Below are 14,343 nucleotides of genomic sequence, written 5' to 3' on the forward strand. Positions count from 1 at the left end.
AGACATTTATTATGAGGAATTAGTTAATAAATGTGAAGCTGTAAGAACAGTGCCTGGAACATAGTATGCCCAAATGTAAGGTAGCTATTGTCATTTTTGTCAATCCTTGCTAATGTGATACATTGAAAATGACAGTCAGCTATTTTAATTTACATCTCCTCCGTAATCAGTTGAACGTGAATATTCTCTGTATTTATACTGGCTATTGGTACTTCTGTCAAGATTTCCTTTTTCAAAGCACTGCGGCAAATGGGATTTCATTTGATCATCCCGATAAACTCATGAATGAAGAAGGTGGCAATCACCAATCCCCACTTTTCGAATTAAGAAATTGAGGCTCGGAATTCGAATTCTGAGCAATTCCAATTCCAGGATTCAGATCTCACCCTCTAAAACCTAGCAGCTGTTTCATAAAATATAACGGTGAAAAAGCTTTTGTTAGCGGTAACCACCACCCACCCACCCCGCCCTGGCTCCGCCCCTGCCCCGCCCCTCCCCTGCCCCGCCCCTCCCTCTACGTGATTTTCCAGCTATCCTCTCCGCGCACGCGCAGCCGTTCCTGTGGGCGGAAGCAGCCTGGCACTCGGCCCTCCGCCCCTCCCCCCGGCGCGCGGCCCCGCCCAGGACGAGGGGCGGCGGGCGTGCAGTGCTGGGTCCAGTGGTGGAGAGAAGGCGAGGATTACCCCCGGGAGGCGTTGTCTGCGACTCGGCGGAGGCTCCAACTTCCAGCGGGCCAGTCGGGAAAGGTACCGACTCCCAAGCCCCTCTGTCGGCGGCTCCAGCGGCCGCCATTTTCCTCCAGAAGAGGGAAGAGGGCGGGAGGCGGGGGCCGTCCCCTGGGGCCGGGCGGGCCGGGGCGGAGTCGGGGGCCGGGCGGCGGAGGGCGGGCCCGGGCGGCTGTGGGGCCCGGCCCCCAGGCCCCAGGAGCAGCTGCTGCGGCACAGTTAGGCCGGCCGCGGTGGGAAAACCGTGGGCGTCCCCTGGACCTCAGCATCCCATTAGGACGGTTCCGCGCTGGGTGCCGCACGCCGCAGAGTGGACAAAGCTTTCACAGGGGTCTTCGCATTCCACCCGCACACAGCAGCTCCTGGAGGGAGGCCAGGAAGACACTATTAACCCATTTTGCAGACAGAAAACTAAGGCTCAGAGTGGGGAGGAGACTTGCCCAGGGATACCCAGCGAGGTTGTGGCGTTGGGACTGGGTTCCTACTCCGCCACATTCAGCGTCCTTGCCACCAGACCCCTCTGCCTCACCTGGCAAAGGATGGGGCGGAGCTAAAGGATTAGTTAGAGGAATGACTGGCAGGTCTTTTTTTTTTTTTTTTTTTAAGGTCTGCCTTTTTCTGTACCACCCAGATCAGAGCCTCCTAAGAAATACCCAGAAGTCAAGCCATGGATCCACCTGCACGTAAAGAAAAAACCAAAGTTAAAGAACCTGTCAGCAGAGTTGAGAAGGCCAAACAGAAATCAGCCCAGCAGGAGCTGAAGCAGAGACAAAGAGCAGAGGTGAGATTAAGGCGGAGGCTCTGTATGCCTGTATGCTGGAGATGATGCTGGAGTAGAGAAATAGCAGAAAGAACTGACAGCGAGCCCTACTTGCCTCCAGGCAGGATGGGTGTTCTCCCAGATTTAGAGGGGAAAACACTGAGGTTCAGAATGGTGAGGTGGCAGGCCAGAATCACATGCCAAGTTAGTGTCAGAACCCCAGCCTGGTGCGGAGCTTTTGTGGTAGAGACCCAAGGGAAGGAAGAAAGGAAAAAAAAGTGGTATGTAAGGGGAAAGAAGGAGTCAGAATGAGAGAGAGCACGCAAGTGTCAGACACCCCCAGTACAGATGCTCTGGATTTGGTGCAGAAAGTAGCTACTCATGCCAGGTGGAGGCCCAAGCCATTGTGTTCCTTTGTTCTCTCAACGATTACAATCAATTTGAGAATAAAAAGCTTTAAACTTTACACTGCCAATATTGAGCCACATACAGACATGAGTATTTTATTTTAGTATTTAATGTCAGGGAAAAGCTTGCTGGTCTCTTTTTCCCTCTTTGTTTTGTTTATTTATCTGTCTGTTTTGTCCATTTCCTGTCTTACCTCCTTTTACCTTTCCATGGACAACTACTTTTTTTTATACTTTTACATTCAAATATGTTAATAGAGATCCTTGAACAATATACAATAGTATTTTAAATTTTTACATTAATAAAATTCCTGCATTTTGCATTTTGCTTACATTGTTTTTTTAAGAACTGTTCATGCTAATATAAGAATCTAGTTTATTCTCATTAATTTTTATAGTAGTCTATTTTATGCATCCATTTTAGTATATTTATTCATTCTTACAGGGATGCACATTTAAATTATAGTATTTTTTGCTATTACAAACATTGCTGTAGTGTAAAGCTTTTAGGTGTCTCCTTTGGCACTTGCCTTAGAATTTCTATAGGGTATTTAACTAGAAAAATTACTGGGTACATTCTCAATTTTACTAGACATTGCCACATTGCTTTTTTTTTTTTTGAGATGGAGCCTCACTCTGTGACCCAGGCCAGAGTGCAGTGGCGCAGTCTTGGCTCACTGCAACCTCTGCCTCCCAGGTTGAAGCAATTCTTCTGCCTCGGCCTCCCAAGTAGCTGGGATTACAGGCATGTGCCACCACGCCTGGCTAATTTTTGTATTTTTAGTAGAGACAAGGTTTCACCATGTTGGCCAGGCTGGTCTGGAACTCCTGACCTCAAGTGAGCTGCTCACCTCGGCCTCCCAAAGTGCTGGGATTACAGGTGTGAGCCACGGCGCCTGGCCTGCCAAATTGCTTTCAAAGGAATTGTATACATTTGCACTCCCACTAGCAGTGGAAGAGGATTCTCATTCCTCATTTTTTTCCTAACACTTGATATTGTCAATTTTTTTTTTTTTGAGATGGAGTCCTCACTCTGTCGCCCAGGCTGGAGTGCAGTGGTGTGATCTTGGCTCACTGCAAACTCTGCGTCCTGGATTCGTGCCATTCTCCTGCCTCAGCATCCCGAGTAGCTAGGACTACAGGTGCCCACCACCACGCCTGGCTAATTTTTTTTGTATTTTTGAGGTGGGGTTTCACCATGTTAGCCTGGATGATCTCAATCTCCTGACCTCGTGATCCGCCCACCTCGGCTTCCCAAAGTGCTGGGATTACAGGCGTGAGCCACCGTGCCCGGCCGATATTGTTAACTTTTAATTTTTGTTAATCTGATTGATTCATTAAATATTGGCCAGGTGCAGTGGCTCACGCCTGTAATCCCAGCACTTGGTGAGGCTGAGGTGGACGGATCACAAGGTCAAGAGATTGAGACTATCCTGGCCAGCATGGTGAAACCTCGTCTCTACTAAAAATACAAAAATTAGCTGGGCGTGGTAGCGCGTACCTGTAGTCCCAGCTACTTGGGAGGCTGAGGCAGGAGAATTGATTGAATCCAGGAGACGGAGGTTGCCAAGATAGCGCCACTGCAGTCTAGCCTGGGCGACAGAGCTAGACTCTGTCTCAAAAAAAAAAAAAAAAATTGAACTGCTAGTATGTGCCAGGCACTGTGCTAGGAATTTGAGTCACATGATGATAAAGCAGAAAAGAATCCCTGCCTTCATGGATCTTGCATTCCAGCAAGGGGAGGCAGTAAACATAATAAGTAAACTTACTAGTGCATTTGAAGTTAATATGTAAACTGAAATCTACCTTTGGGTTAAGGCAGACCACCTGAGAGCTGTGGTCTTTTACCTTCCTATTCCCACCTGGATCCAAGTCCCCAGATGATGTGACTGCATTGTGCTTTGGTGAACGATATAAGGGTTGCTATAAGGAACAGCCCTGAAGCGGGAGAACAGAAGCTACAGATAAGAAAACCATTGATCAGAGAAATGGTGATATAGCCAAGGGAGCTCTCACTGGAAGAACAGACCTATCTACACTTCTGTGTACGACAAATGCTCTGGGAAATGGAGAACCAGTTGCCAGCCCATATGTGGTTACCTCACACCAATCAAAAGTGACTGTGGAGAGCACCCCCAATTTGGAAAACCAAATGAAAGTGGAGTATCTGTTCAGAATGAAAATTTTGAAGAAATTATAAATTTACCCATTGGTTCGAAACCATCCAGATTAGATGTCACCAACAGTAAGAGCCCAGAAATTCCTTTGAATCCAATTTTGGCCTTTGACGATGAAGGGATGCTTGGGTTCCTGTCTCAGGTAGATGGTGTTCAAACACACAGACTGCAGAAGTTAAATCAGTATTTTTTATGAAGAACCAAAGTCAAAATTTAATGAGAATTTCTACAATTAATGGAATTCCTTTCATGCTGTAAAAAAGCATCCCCTTTTCCAATTTTCTAAAGATTTCTTGACCATTATTTTGAGCAGATTTATTAAAACTAGCTAAAGACAACAGACAGGATAGCTTTTCTAATAATTTTCATCAGTAGAAAAAAAAATACTCCTCATTCTTCAGTACTTTAAAATGGCTTTTTCCAATGTGCTCCTTGTTAGCAAATTAGTATTTTTCTGCATTCTTTAAAAGACAAGAGCATTTGGCTATAAAATGACTGACTAGGTATCAGGGAAAACCCCACCCCCAATATTTAACGTGGGTTCTTTTCTATTTCCCTAAGAGTCTTGACTGGTCTGAGAAATAAAAGGAAAGAGTACAAAAGAGAAATTTTAAAGCTGGGTGTCCGGGGGAGACATCACATATCAGCAGGTTCCATGATGCTCCCTGAGCTGTAAAACCAGCAAGCTTTTATTAGTGATTTTCAAAAGGGGAGGGAGTGTGCGAATAGGGTGTGGGTCACAGAGATCACATACTTCACAAGGTAATAAAATATCACAAAGCAGATGGAGGCAGGGTGAGATCACAAGACCACAGGATGGGGTGAAATTAAAATTGCTAATGAAGTTTTGGGCACGCATTGTCATTGATAACATCTTAATCAGGAGACAGGGTTTGAGAGCAGACAACCTGTCTGACCAAAATTTATTAGGTGGGAACTTCCTAGTCCTAATAAGCCTGGGAGCGCTACAGAAGACGGGCTTATTTCATCCCTTCGCTTTATCCGTAAAAGATGGCCACCTCCAAGGGGGCCGTTCATAGACCTCCCCTCATGGGTGCATGCATTCTCTTTCTCAGGGATGTTCCTTGCTGAGAAAAAGAATTCAACGATATTTCTCCTATTTGCTTTTGAAAGACGAGAAATATGACTCTGTTCCATCCAGCTCACTGGCAGTCAGAGTCCAAGGCCATCTCCCTTGTTTCCTGAACATTGCTGTTATCCTGTTCTCTTTTCAAGGTGCCCAGATTTCATATTGTTCAAACACACATGCTCTACAAACAATTTGTGCAGTTAACGCAATCATCACAGGGTCCTGAGGAGGTGACATACATCCTCCTCAGCTTACGAAGATGACCGGATTAAGAGATTAAAGACAAGCATAGGAAATCACAAGGGTATTGACTGGGGAAGTGATGTGTCTGTGAAATCTTCACAATTTATGTTCAGAGATTGCAGTAAAGACGGGCATAAGAAATTATAAAAGTATTAATTTGGGGAACTAATAAATGTCCATGAAATCTTCACAATTTATGTTCTTCTGCCATGGCTTCAGCCGATCCTTCCGTTCAGGGTCCCTGACTTCCCGCAACAACTAGGATTGACTAGGCATCATTTTTTTTTTTTCACATAAATAGTTTGGTCTTAAAGCTTAACAGCTTAAAATTGGCAAAAAAAAAAAAAAAAAAAAAACACTTGCCTTTTACCATGTAATACTTGAAAAGTAAGTACCGCTTTGCTACAAGTAGAATGAATAGGGGAAAGTTTAAGCCTGTTTTTAAAAAAATATTGTAAAGAGCTCTATTTATAGAAGCAAATTATAGGCAGATTACCAGGTTCTTATAAATACAAACTTGTACATGGACATTCTGCAAACCCAGCTGTCACATTTCTTGCAACTCCTTTTGCAAAAGGATACTAAGAGGTTTTAAAATGTGAAAAACATTATTTTTTCAGAGCAAGAAAATAATTTACTGTTGTCTTAAATAATGCATAAAGTTTTTCCAGATAAACTAATCAAATAAATTAGAACAACGTGACAACATTGCAAATTTGTTATTAGATGCATTCCTTCTAATGGTACCAGGGGAGGATGTTACTGATGAATCAAGTCTGTTTCTGAAGTCTGTGTGTTGCTGCTGTCCCCAGTGATGGTGGGACTTACCTCTGCTCTACCTGATTACAAATTATGTTGGGGGAAATAAAGATTTAATATTTCATTAAATAAAAAAAACAATTTGGTTTTGCTCATTTAAGAGCAATGAGAAAATGGTGGCATGTTGACTGTGTTTGGCTGCAGGGCACGGACCTTCGTGGAAGTCCTCGCTCCACAGGGCATACACCAGCTTTTCACCTTTCATTTTTACTTTTGCTGCTGAGCCTAGCTGTACAAATTTGCGCTTTCATTTGCTAATGTAAATTCAATTTATTTTACCATTTTAGAGACTACTAATGATTAAATGTAGGAGAGGGCACACATGTTTTTATGTGGAGTGTTAAAAGATAAATTTTTACCACTCTAATGTGCTGGATTTATTAAAAGAGATTAGGTAAACTGCTAGGTTGAATGAGAGACTTCCTCTATTGTACTCTTTTTTTTTTTTTTTTTTTTTAATCCAAGCATATGGTCTTTAGTAACAGCTTGTTAACTTGTTAAAACATTAATTTGGGGGTTTTTCCCTATTCTTAGTTGTCTATGTACACATAGTAATTATGTTAAAATCCATTTTAAAAAAACCAGCCCTGTGAAACTGTCCTCTGTGCATATTGTAAGGATAGATGTTGAGGACATTGTTCATGTCCTTATTGACACCCTTCTGTAAAGTTCTACAGGTTAAATTTATTTGTCTGACTTCAAATCTCAGCTCCTCCATAAATCCCAGTTCTTTCCATGTGACATTGGACAAGATACTTAACCTCTCTGAACCCCCAGTTCATCAATTCCGCCTTGGTAAAATGAGGATAACATCTACCTCAGAAGACCATTAAAAGGAATGGAAATACCATGTGTAAAGCCTATAGCGCAGTACTTGGCTTAGGAAGCATTTGATAAATGGCAGTGATTATGATCAGGAATAATCTTGTGTTTCCAAGCAGGCAGCCTGCTTTTATTGTGTGGATTCTAAGTTGAACAACTGCTAAGTTCCTGTTGACCTGCTGAAATGCAACGTTGCTGCACTCAAGCAGCAGCTGGCCCCGTGGAGCTCTTGAGATGTGCCAGGACCGGGCCAAGCTACACATGCATAGCCACATGTAGTCCTCACACCAGGGCTCCAAAACAGGAGTTATTGTGACTCCCATTTAACCTTGGTTAATCCGATATGTAAAATATATGACCTTGTGAGGTAGGCAGTATTATCCTCACTTTAAAGTGATGTGAGTAGAGTCCTGTAGTTAATGAGGGGCAGGCCTGTGGTCTAAACATCTTCTGGCCTTTGTCTGTTGCTTTGCCTTGCCCCCTACAGCTGCCTTGCTGTTTTTTTCTGTTGGGTTGGTTGGTGTTTTTGTTTTGTTTTGAGATGGAGTCTCTCTCTGTCACCCAGGCTGGAGTGCAGTGGCACGATCTTGACTCAGTGCAACCTCCACCTCCCAGGTTCAAGCAGTTCTCTTGTATCAGCCTCCCGAGTAGCTGGGATTACAGGCACCTGCCACCATATTTTTAGTAGAGATGGGTTTTCACCATGTTGGTCAGGCTGGTCTCGAACTCCTGACCTCAAGTGATCCCCACTCCTCGGCCTCCCAAAGTGCTGGGATTACACGTTTGAGTGACCGCACCCATCCTGTTTTTTTGTTGTTTTTTGTGTTTTTGTGTGTTTTTTTTTTTGGTTTTTTTTTGTTGTTTTTTGAGACGGACTCTCGCTCTGTCGCCCGGCTGGAGTGCAGTGGCCTGATCTCAGCTCACTGTAAGCTCCGCCTCCTGGGTTTACGCCATTCTCCTGCCTCAGCCTCCCAAGTAGCTGGGACTACAGGCGCCCGCCACCTCGCCCGGCTAGTTTTTTTTTTAATATTTTTTAGTAGAGACGGGGTTTCACCGGGTTAGCCAGGATGGTCTCGATCTCCTAACCTCGTGATCCGCCCGTCTTGGCCTCCCAATGTGCTGGGATTACAGGCTTGAGCCACCGCTCCCGGCCTGTTGTTTTTGTTTTAATCTTTATTGCCTGGAATGTAATGCAACAAGACCCTTTGTGGGGAGGAAGAGAAAGTTTCTATTCAATTCTGCAGATGCTAGATTCCAGAAAGTTAGATGCGAAGGAGAGATGTGGGAGGTGAATGGGAATGGAAGGCGCATTGGCAGTGGAAGCACCATTTGACACTGTTGGGGTCTGTTTCCTTCTTGACTGAAAGTCATTCTTTGGCCTGGATACTCTGACCCATTGTGAGTCTCCTCTTTCTCCTGCCATCTTGCCTCCTTGATCTGAAGGTCTCTGAGAAGCTATTTAATATGCCTATCAGTCCCTAGCACAGTAATGTGCAGATTACAAATGCTAGTAAATACTGAATGAAGCAAGTGGAGGTTTTAAAACATATATATATGTGAATCCAGGCATGGTGGCTCATGCCTGTAATCCCAGCACTTTGGGAGGCCGAGGCGGGTGGATCACAAGGTCAGGAGATCAAGACCATCCTGGCCAACATGGTGAAACCCGTCTCTACTAAAATACAAAAAATTAGCCAGGCATGGTGGTGCACGCCTGTAGTCCTAGCTACTCAGGAGGCTGAGGCAAGGGAATCGCTTGAACCCGGAGGTGGAGGTTGCAGTGAGCCAAGATCGCATCATTGCACTCCAGCCTGATGACAGAGCAAGACTCCGCTCACGCGCACGCGCGCACACACACACACACGCAAATTATATAGATTTAATATATAAATAGATATTATATCTATTTAATATATAAATATACATATTTAATATATATTATACATATTTAATATTTATATATATGTATATATATTTGTGTGTGTGTTAAAAGTATATTTATATAACGTGTGTGTGCAGCTTCATAAAACACCCAACTATAGAACATGACCAGTAACTGGGAAGCTTTGCGTACCCCTTTTCTGTTCATGTACCTCACCCTTCCCACCAGCAGTACCCTCTTTGCTGTATTTTATGCTAATCATTCTTGCTGTTCTATGTTAATTTACTGTCTATGTACTTCTAAATAATATTTTGTAGTGTAACAATATATTGTTTTGCATGTTTCTGGACTTTCATATTATGTGACTGGTTCTCTTCACTTGGCTTTTTTTTAAACCATTCATTTTTTTTTTTTTTTTTTTTGAGACGGAGTCTCACTCTGTCGCCCAGGCTGGAGTGCAGTGGCCGGATCTCAGCTCACTGCAAGCTCCACCTCCCGGGTTTACGCCATTCTCCTGCCTCAGCCTCCCGAGTAGCTGGGACTATAGGCGCCTGCCACCTCGCCCGGCTAGTTTTTTGTATTTTTTAGTAGAGATGGGGTTTCATCGTGTTAGCCAGGATGGTCTCGATCTCCTGACCTCGTGATCCTCCCGTCTCGGCCTGGGATTGCAGTGAGTGCTGGGATTACAGGCTTGAGCCACCGCGCCTGGCCTAATCATTCAATTTTATTTATTTTTATTATGGTAAAATGTACATAAAATTTACCAGTTTTATCAGCTGCATTCTGTGTTGCAAGAATTATTTGCGGTAGTGTTGTAACAGTTTTCATCACTCTGCAGAATTCCATTTTTGTTACAGATGACGGGATCATTCAAGCTTTGTAGTCAGTTTGGATCATTTTACTTTTCCTAGGAACTTGTTTCATTTAGGTTGTCAAATGTGTTGACACGGAGTTCATAATGTTTCATTTTAATTTCTGTTATGTCAGTAGTTAAGTCTTCTTTCTAGTTCCTAATAATGTTTATTTGTGCCCACTCCCCCCTTTTTTTTTTTTTTTGAGACGGAGTCTCGCTCTGTCGCCCAGGCTGGAGTGCAGTGATGCGATCTTGGCTCACTGCAAGCTCTGCCTCCCGGGTTCATGCCATTCTCCTGCCTCAGGCTCCTGAGTAGCTGGGACTACAGGTGCCCGCCACCACGCCCAGCTAATTTTTTGTATTTTTAGTAGAGACGGAGTTTCACCATGTTAGCCAGGATAGTCTCTATCTCCTGACCTCGTGATCCGCCCGTCTTGGCCTCCCGAAGTGCTGGGATTACAGGCGTGAGCCACCGTGCCTGGCCGCCCACTCCCTTTTTATGTTGATCTGTCATGTCAGAAGTTTGCAAGGTTTTTTTTTAGTGTTTTCAGATAACCACCTTGCAGTCTTGGTGATCCTCTCTATTGTAGGTTTGGTTGCTTTTTCATTCGTTTCTGCTCTTATTTTGTATTTTCTATTTGTCCCACTTCTAAGTTTCATTTTTCCCCCCTTCCTTGTCTTTTCAATTAATCAAGTTATAGCTCCTCTACACATGCACACATTCTCGCTCTTTCATTTTTTTCTTCTACAAATTAGGAAGTTCTGTGATCTGTTTCTGTTCTTTAGTGGGTGGATTAAGGATAAAGAAAGGTGAGGAATAAGGTGTAGTTGCCCTGCCTTTCACCTGAGGATGTCTCTTGCCATCTTCTTTCCATCACCACTGCCTGCTGTAGGCGATATTCCCATGACCTCCTTTCTGGACTGTAGTAACAGATGTCTCCTAAAGCACAGATAGAATTACGTTGCTTGTAGCTGGGCACAGTGACTCACGCCTGTAATCCCAGCACTTTGGGAGGCCAAGGTAGGAGGATCACATGAGGCCAGGAGTTGGAGACCAGTCTGGTCAACATGATAAAACCTCGTCTCTACTAAAAACACAAAAATTAGCTGGGTTTGGTGGCGGTCACCTGTAATCCCAGCTACTTGGGAGGCTCATGCTGGAGAATTGCTTGAACTTGGGAGGCAGAGGTTGCAGTGAGCTGAGATCACACCACTGCACTCCAGCCTGGGCAACAGAGCAAAACTGTGTCTGAAATAGATACATATATAGCTTATATATAAGCTATATATACATACATATATAGTATATAGATAAGCTATATATACATATATTGTATATAGATAAGCTATACATACATATATGTATAGGCTATATGTGTATATACACAAACATATAGGCTATATACATGTATATAGATAGGAATATGTACATAGTATATAGATTATATACATATATAGATTATATACATATATGCTGTATAGTATATAGATAAGCTATATATACTACATAGTACATATATAGCTTATATATGTATATATAGCTTATAGTATATATACACATATGTATATATAAGCTATACATACGTATGTGTATATATACTATATGTAGCCTATAGTATATATAGCCTATATATAGTATAGCCTATGTATAGTGTATATATGTATATATATAGATAAGCTATATATACATATATAGATAAGCTATACATACATATATGTATAGATGTGTATATATACTATACTATAGTATATACTTATATATAGTATATACTTATACTACTAATAGTATATATACTATATATACTATATAGCCTATTTATAGCCTATACTATATATAGCCTACACTATACATATAGTATATATATAGCCTATACTATACATAGGCTATATAGTATATATAGTATATATACTATTAGTAGTATATACTTTGGGAGGCCGAGGTGGGAAGATCTGTCATGTTAGAGGTTTGCAAGTATACCGTATACTATATATACTCTATATATATACACACACCATATATATAGTATATATACACTTAGTATATATAGCTATATAGTGTATAGCTGTATATATAGTTTATATATACTATATGTAGGCTATATATTGTATATATACTATTATTATATATATACACACTTTGGGAGGCCAGGGCGGGAGGATCTGTCAGGTCAGAGGTTTGCAAGTATACTATATATTCTTAGTATATATAGCTATAGAGTATATATAGCTTATATATTATATATACTCTATTTATATAAGCTATATATACTAAACATAGTACATATATACTATATATATATTCACATTGTTCCCCTGCACACTTATCTTTGCTGGCTCTCCAGAATCTGCCAGGTAAAATCCAGATTCCTTGATGTGGCATTTAAGATCCCAACATAATTTTCTTGCTTTCTTCAGCTCCCCAACCCCTACTCTATAATATCCTTCATATTGGCATACTTGAAGTTTCCAGAACAGACCCTATACTTTTCCATTACATTTATTTACACATAATATCCTCCCCCACCACCTATCATGTCCCATGATCGATTTTAAGCTGAGATGGCCCATTTTGCAGCCTTACAGAACTAGACCAGAAGATATTTGTGGATAAATCTGATCTTCCTATATGTAACTTCTGCTTCACTGGTTCCTCAATCTGAATTGGCCACATGCTTGCTGAAAAGACTTGTTTTCTTCTTAAGGGATCCTACTAATCCCTTAAAGACCAAATCAAGTCACCTGCATCCTGCTGCATTCTTGATTCTCTAGATGGAACTAATATCTAACTTTCCTATTCCCAGATCACTGTCCCTGCATTACCACTACTGGTGAGATTCTGGTATTTTCAGAAGGCACCACCTGTTATGTCAGAAGATGCGTTGTGCAGCTGCTTCCATTGCTAACAGATGTTATCTCTTTCTCTCATTCAGATCTATGCCCTCAACAGAGTCATGACAGAACTGGAGCAGCAGCAGTTTGATGAGTTCTGTAAACAGATGCAGCCTCCTGGAGAATGAGCTCCCCAGGTTCAAACCAGATGGGACCCTGAGAGCTTTGTTTGACGGGGTGTTGCCAGTTTTAAGCTGAGATGGCCCATTTGGAGCCTTACAGAACTAGGCCAGAAGACATTTGTGGATAAATCTGAACTCACTTCCTAGTGTAACTTCTACTTCACTGGTTCCTCCAATCTAAATTGGCCGCGTGCTTGCTGAAGAGACTTGTTTTCTTCTTCTAAGACAGTGGTTTTTGTTTTTTGTTTTTTTAAAAAAACAAAACAAAACAAAACACACAAACCTTTTTCTATTTGAGAAAAGTCAGTGTTTCTCATGAAACTATATCTTCTTCAAAAATACAAATAAAATACTAATAAAATGTTCCTTTTCTGATACTTTAGCAAGTGCCTAGCCATAGAAAATGGAATACAAAGTAATGTAATAGGTAAGAAAAGTTGAGGTGAGCAGAAGGCACCCTCTCTCCTTCAGGAGCTTGGCAGAGAGGAGAGAAAGAACACGACTGCTTCCAGTTTTCATTCTTCCTGGAGCTAAAACTTTGCAGACCCTGCTGATCTCTAGTTTGTAGGCACACAGATATAAATATGTGACCCCTTTACTCCCAGATGAGTCACTAGTCAGGGTTAGAGGCCTGAAGCTAGGATTTCCTCACCGGTGATTGTGGAGAGCTAGCAGCAGGCTTTCATCAACAGCAAGAGGGGAGTGCAGGTGCTTTTTGTTTTTTGTTTTGTTGGCTGCCTTATCAGACCTAGAAATGGATTTATGATGGAAATATTCAGACATCCCTCAGAAACCAGCCACCACCCCTCCGCCATTCAACTGCCATTTTTAGGTGTAGAAATGTAAGGTGGTTTCTGCTTCTGACATTTGTATCAAGAATGGTAGTTCATACCTGAATGCTTAGTAGAGTTATTTTAATGCTGAGCAAAAGAAGAGATTGTTCTTCTAGGATATTTCATTTCCAGAAATTCCTTGGGAGTAGGGGGAGCAGGACTTAAGAGAGCTGAAAAAATACCACTCAGATGGGGCAAAGAGGCAGACACTGCCACCTCCTTTCCTCTAAGCTGGAAATGCTGGAAACACCTCAAGCTGTCCCTGTCTCCTCTGTCTCCCTGCTGCCTCTGAAGTCACTGAGAATACTTTTCCCATTGCTCTGGCATATTTCAGGAGTAAACTGGGGAGTTAATGGGATGTTAAACTTTCTACCACTGTGGAGAATGTGTTTTTAGAGCCCAAGTTATAATTAAGGATAATCTCTACATAGATTATCTCCACAAATGGTAATTAGGTTCTGTAGCATCCTGCTAAATTTTTTTGAATGGAGTTTTGTGTTTTCAGAGAAGTAGGGGGTTGGAGGGAGCTGTCCCTATAAATACACAGAAATACTGTCATATGCTTAAAAAAAAAAAGCCGTTTTGGAGCCAAATGACCTGGGGTACCCAACTACCAGTTAACCTCTCTGAACTGCAGTTTTCCCATCTACATAATGGAATGATATTTCCTTTCTGTCAGGAGTGTTGTTGAGAAATAATATATGTAACAAATACTCAGTGT

General features: G+C 42.1%; 2 protein-coding genes across 3 annotated transcripts in view; one reads left to right on the forward strand and one right to left on the reverse strand.

Annotated features, from left to right (window-relative positions):
- The first annotated feature begins 540 nt into the window (after positions 1 to 540).
- On the forward strand, positions 541 to 13,150 carry SVBP (small vasohibin binding protein). Of its 2 annotated transcripts, none has more exons than XM_007979138.3 (3): positions 541 to 746; positions 1,357 to 1,506; positions 12,709 to 13,150. In XM_007979138.3, exons 2-3 carry the CDS (start codon positions 1,393 to 1,395, stop codon positions 12,793 to 12,795), a joined length of 201 nt encoding a protein of 66 aa, XP_007977329.1. In that variant the 5' UTR covers positions 541 to 746; positions 1,357 to 1,392; the 3' UTR covers positions 12,796 to 13,150. The 2 variants fall into 2 exon arrangements, with proteins under 2 accessions (XP_007977329.1, XP_072863508.1); XM_073007407.1 differs by having other exon boundaries at positions 580 to 746; positions 1,332 to 1,506.
- TMEM269 (transmembrane protein 269) overlaps positions 843 to 14,343 on the reverse strand; it is a 33,162-nt gene continuing 19,661 nt past the window's right edge. The window contains exon 5 of the mRNA XM_073007406.1: positions 843 to 1,087. Coding sequence (XP_072863507.1) covers positions 999 to 1,087 — 89 coding nt within the window. The 3' untranslated portion in view covers positions 843 to 998. The remainder of the gene's footprint in view (positions 1,088 to 14,343) is intronic.

The sequence above is a fragment of the Chlorocebus sabaeus genome, chromosome 20 (assembly GCF_047675955.1).
Source record: "Chlorocebus sabaeus isolate Y175 chromosome 20, mChlSab1.0.hap1, whole genome shotgun sequence".
NCBI classification, from domain to species: domain Eukaryota; kingdom Metazoa; phylum Chordata; class Mammalia; order Primates; family Cercopithecidae; genus Chlorocebus; species Chlorocebus sabaeus.

Excerpts from the sequence above, each read along its gene's own strand:
- SVBP (XM_007979138.3), top strand. The coding sequence starts at position 1,393 with ATGGATCCACCTGCACGTAAAGAAAAAACCAAAGTTAAAGAACCTGTC. Across the intron at positions 1,507-12,708 it reads AGCAGAGACAAAGAGCAGAG|ATCTATGCCCTCAACAGAGT; the intron begins GTGAGATTAAGG and ends TCTCTCATTCAG.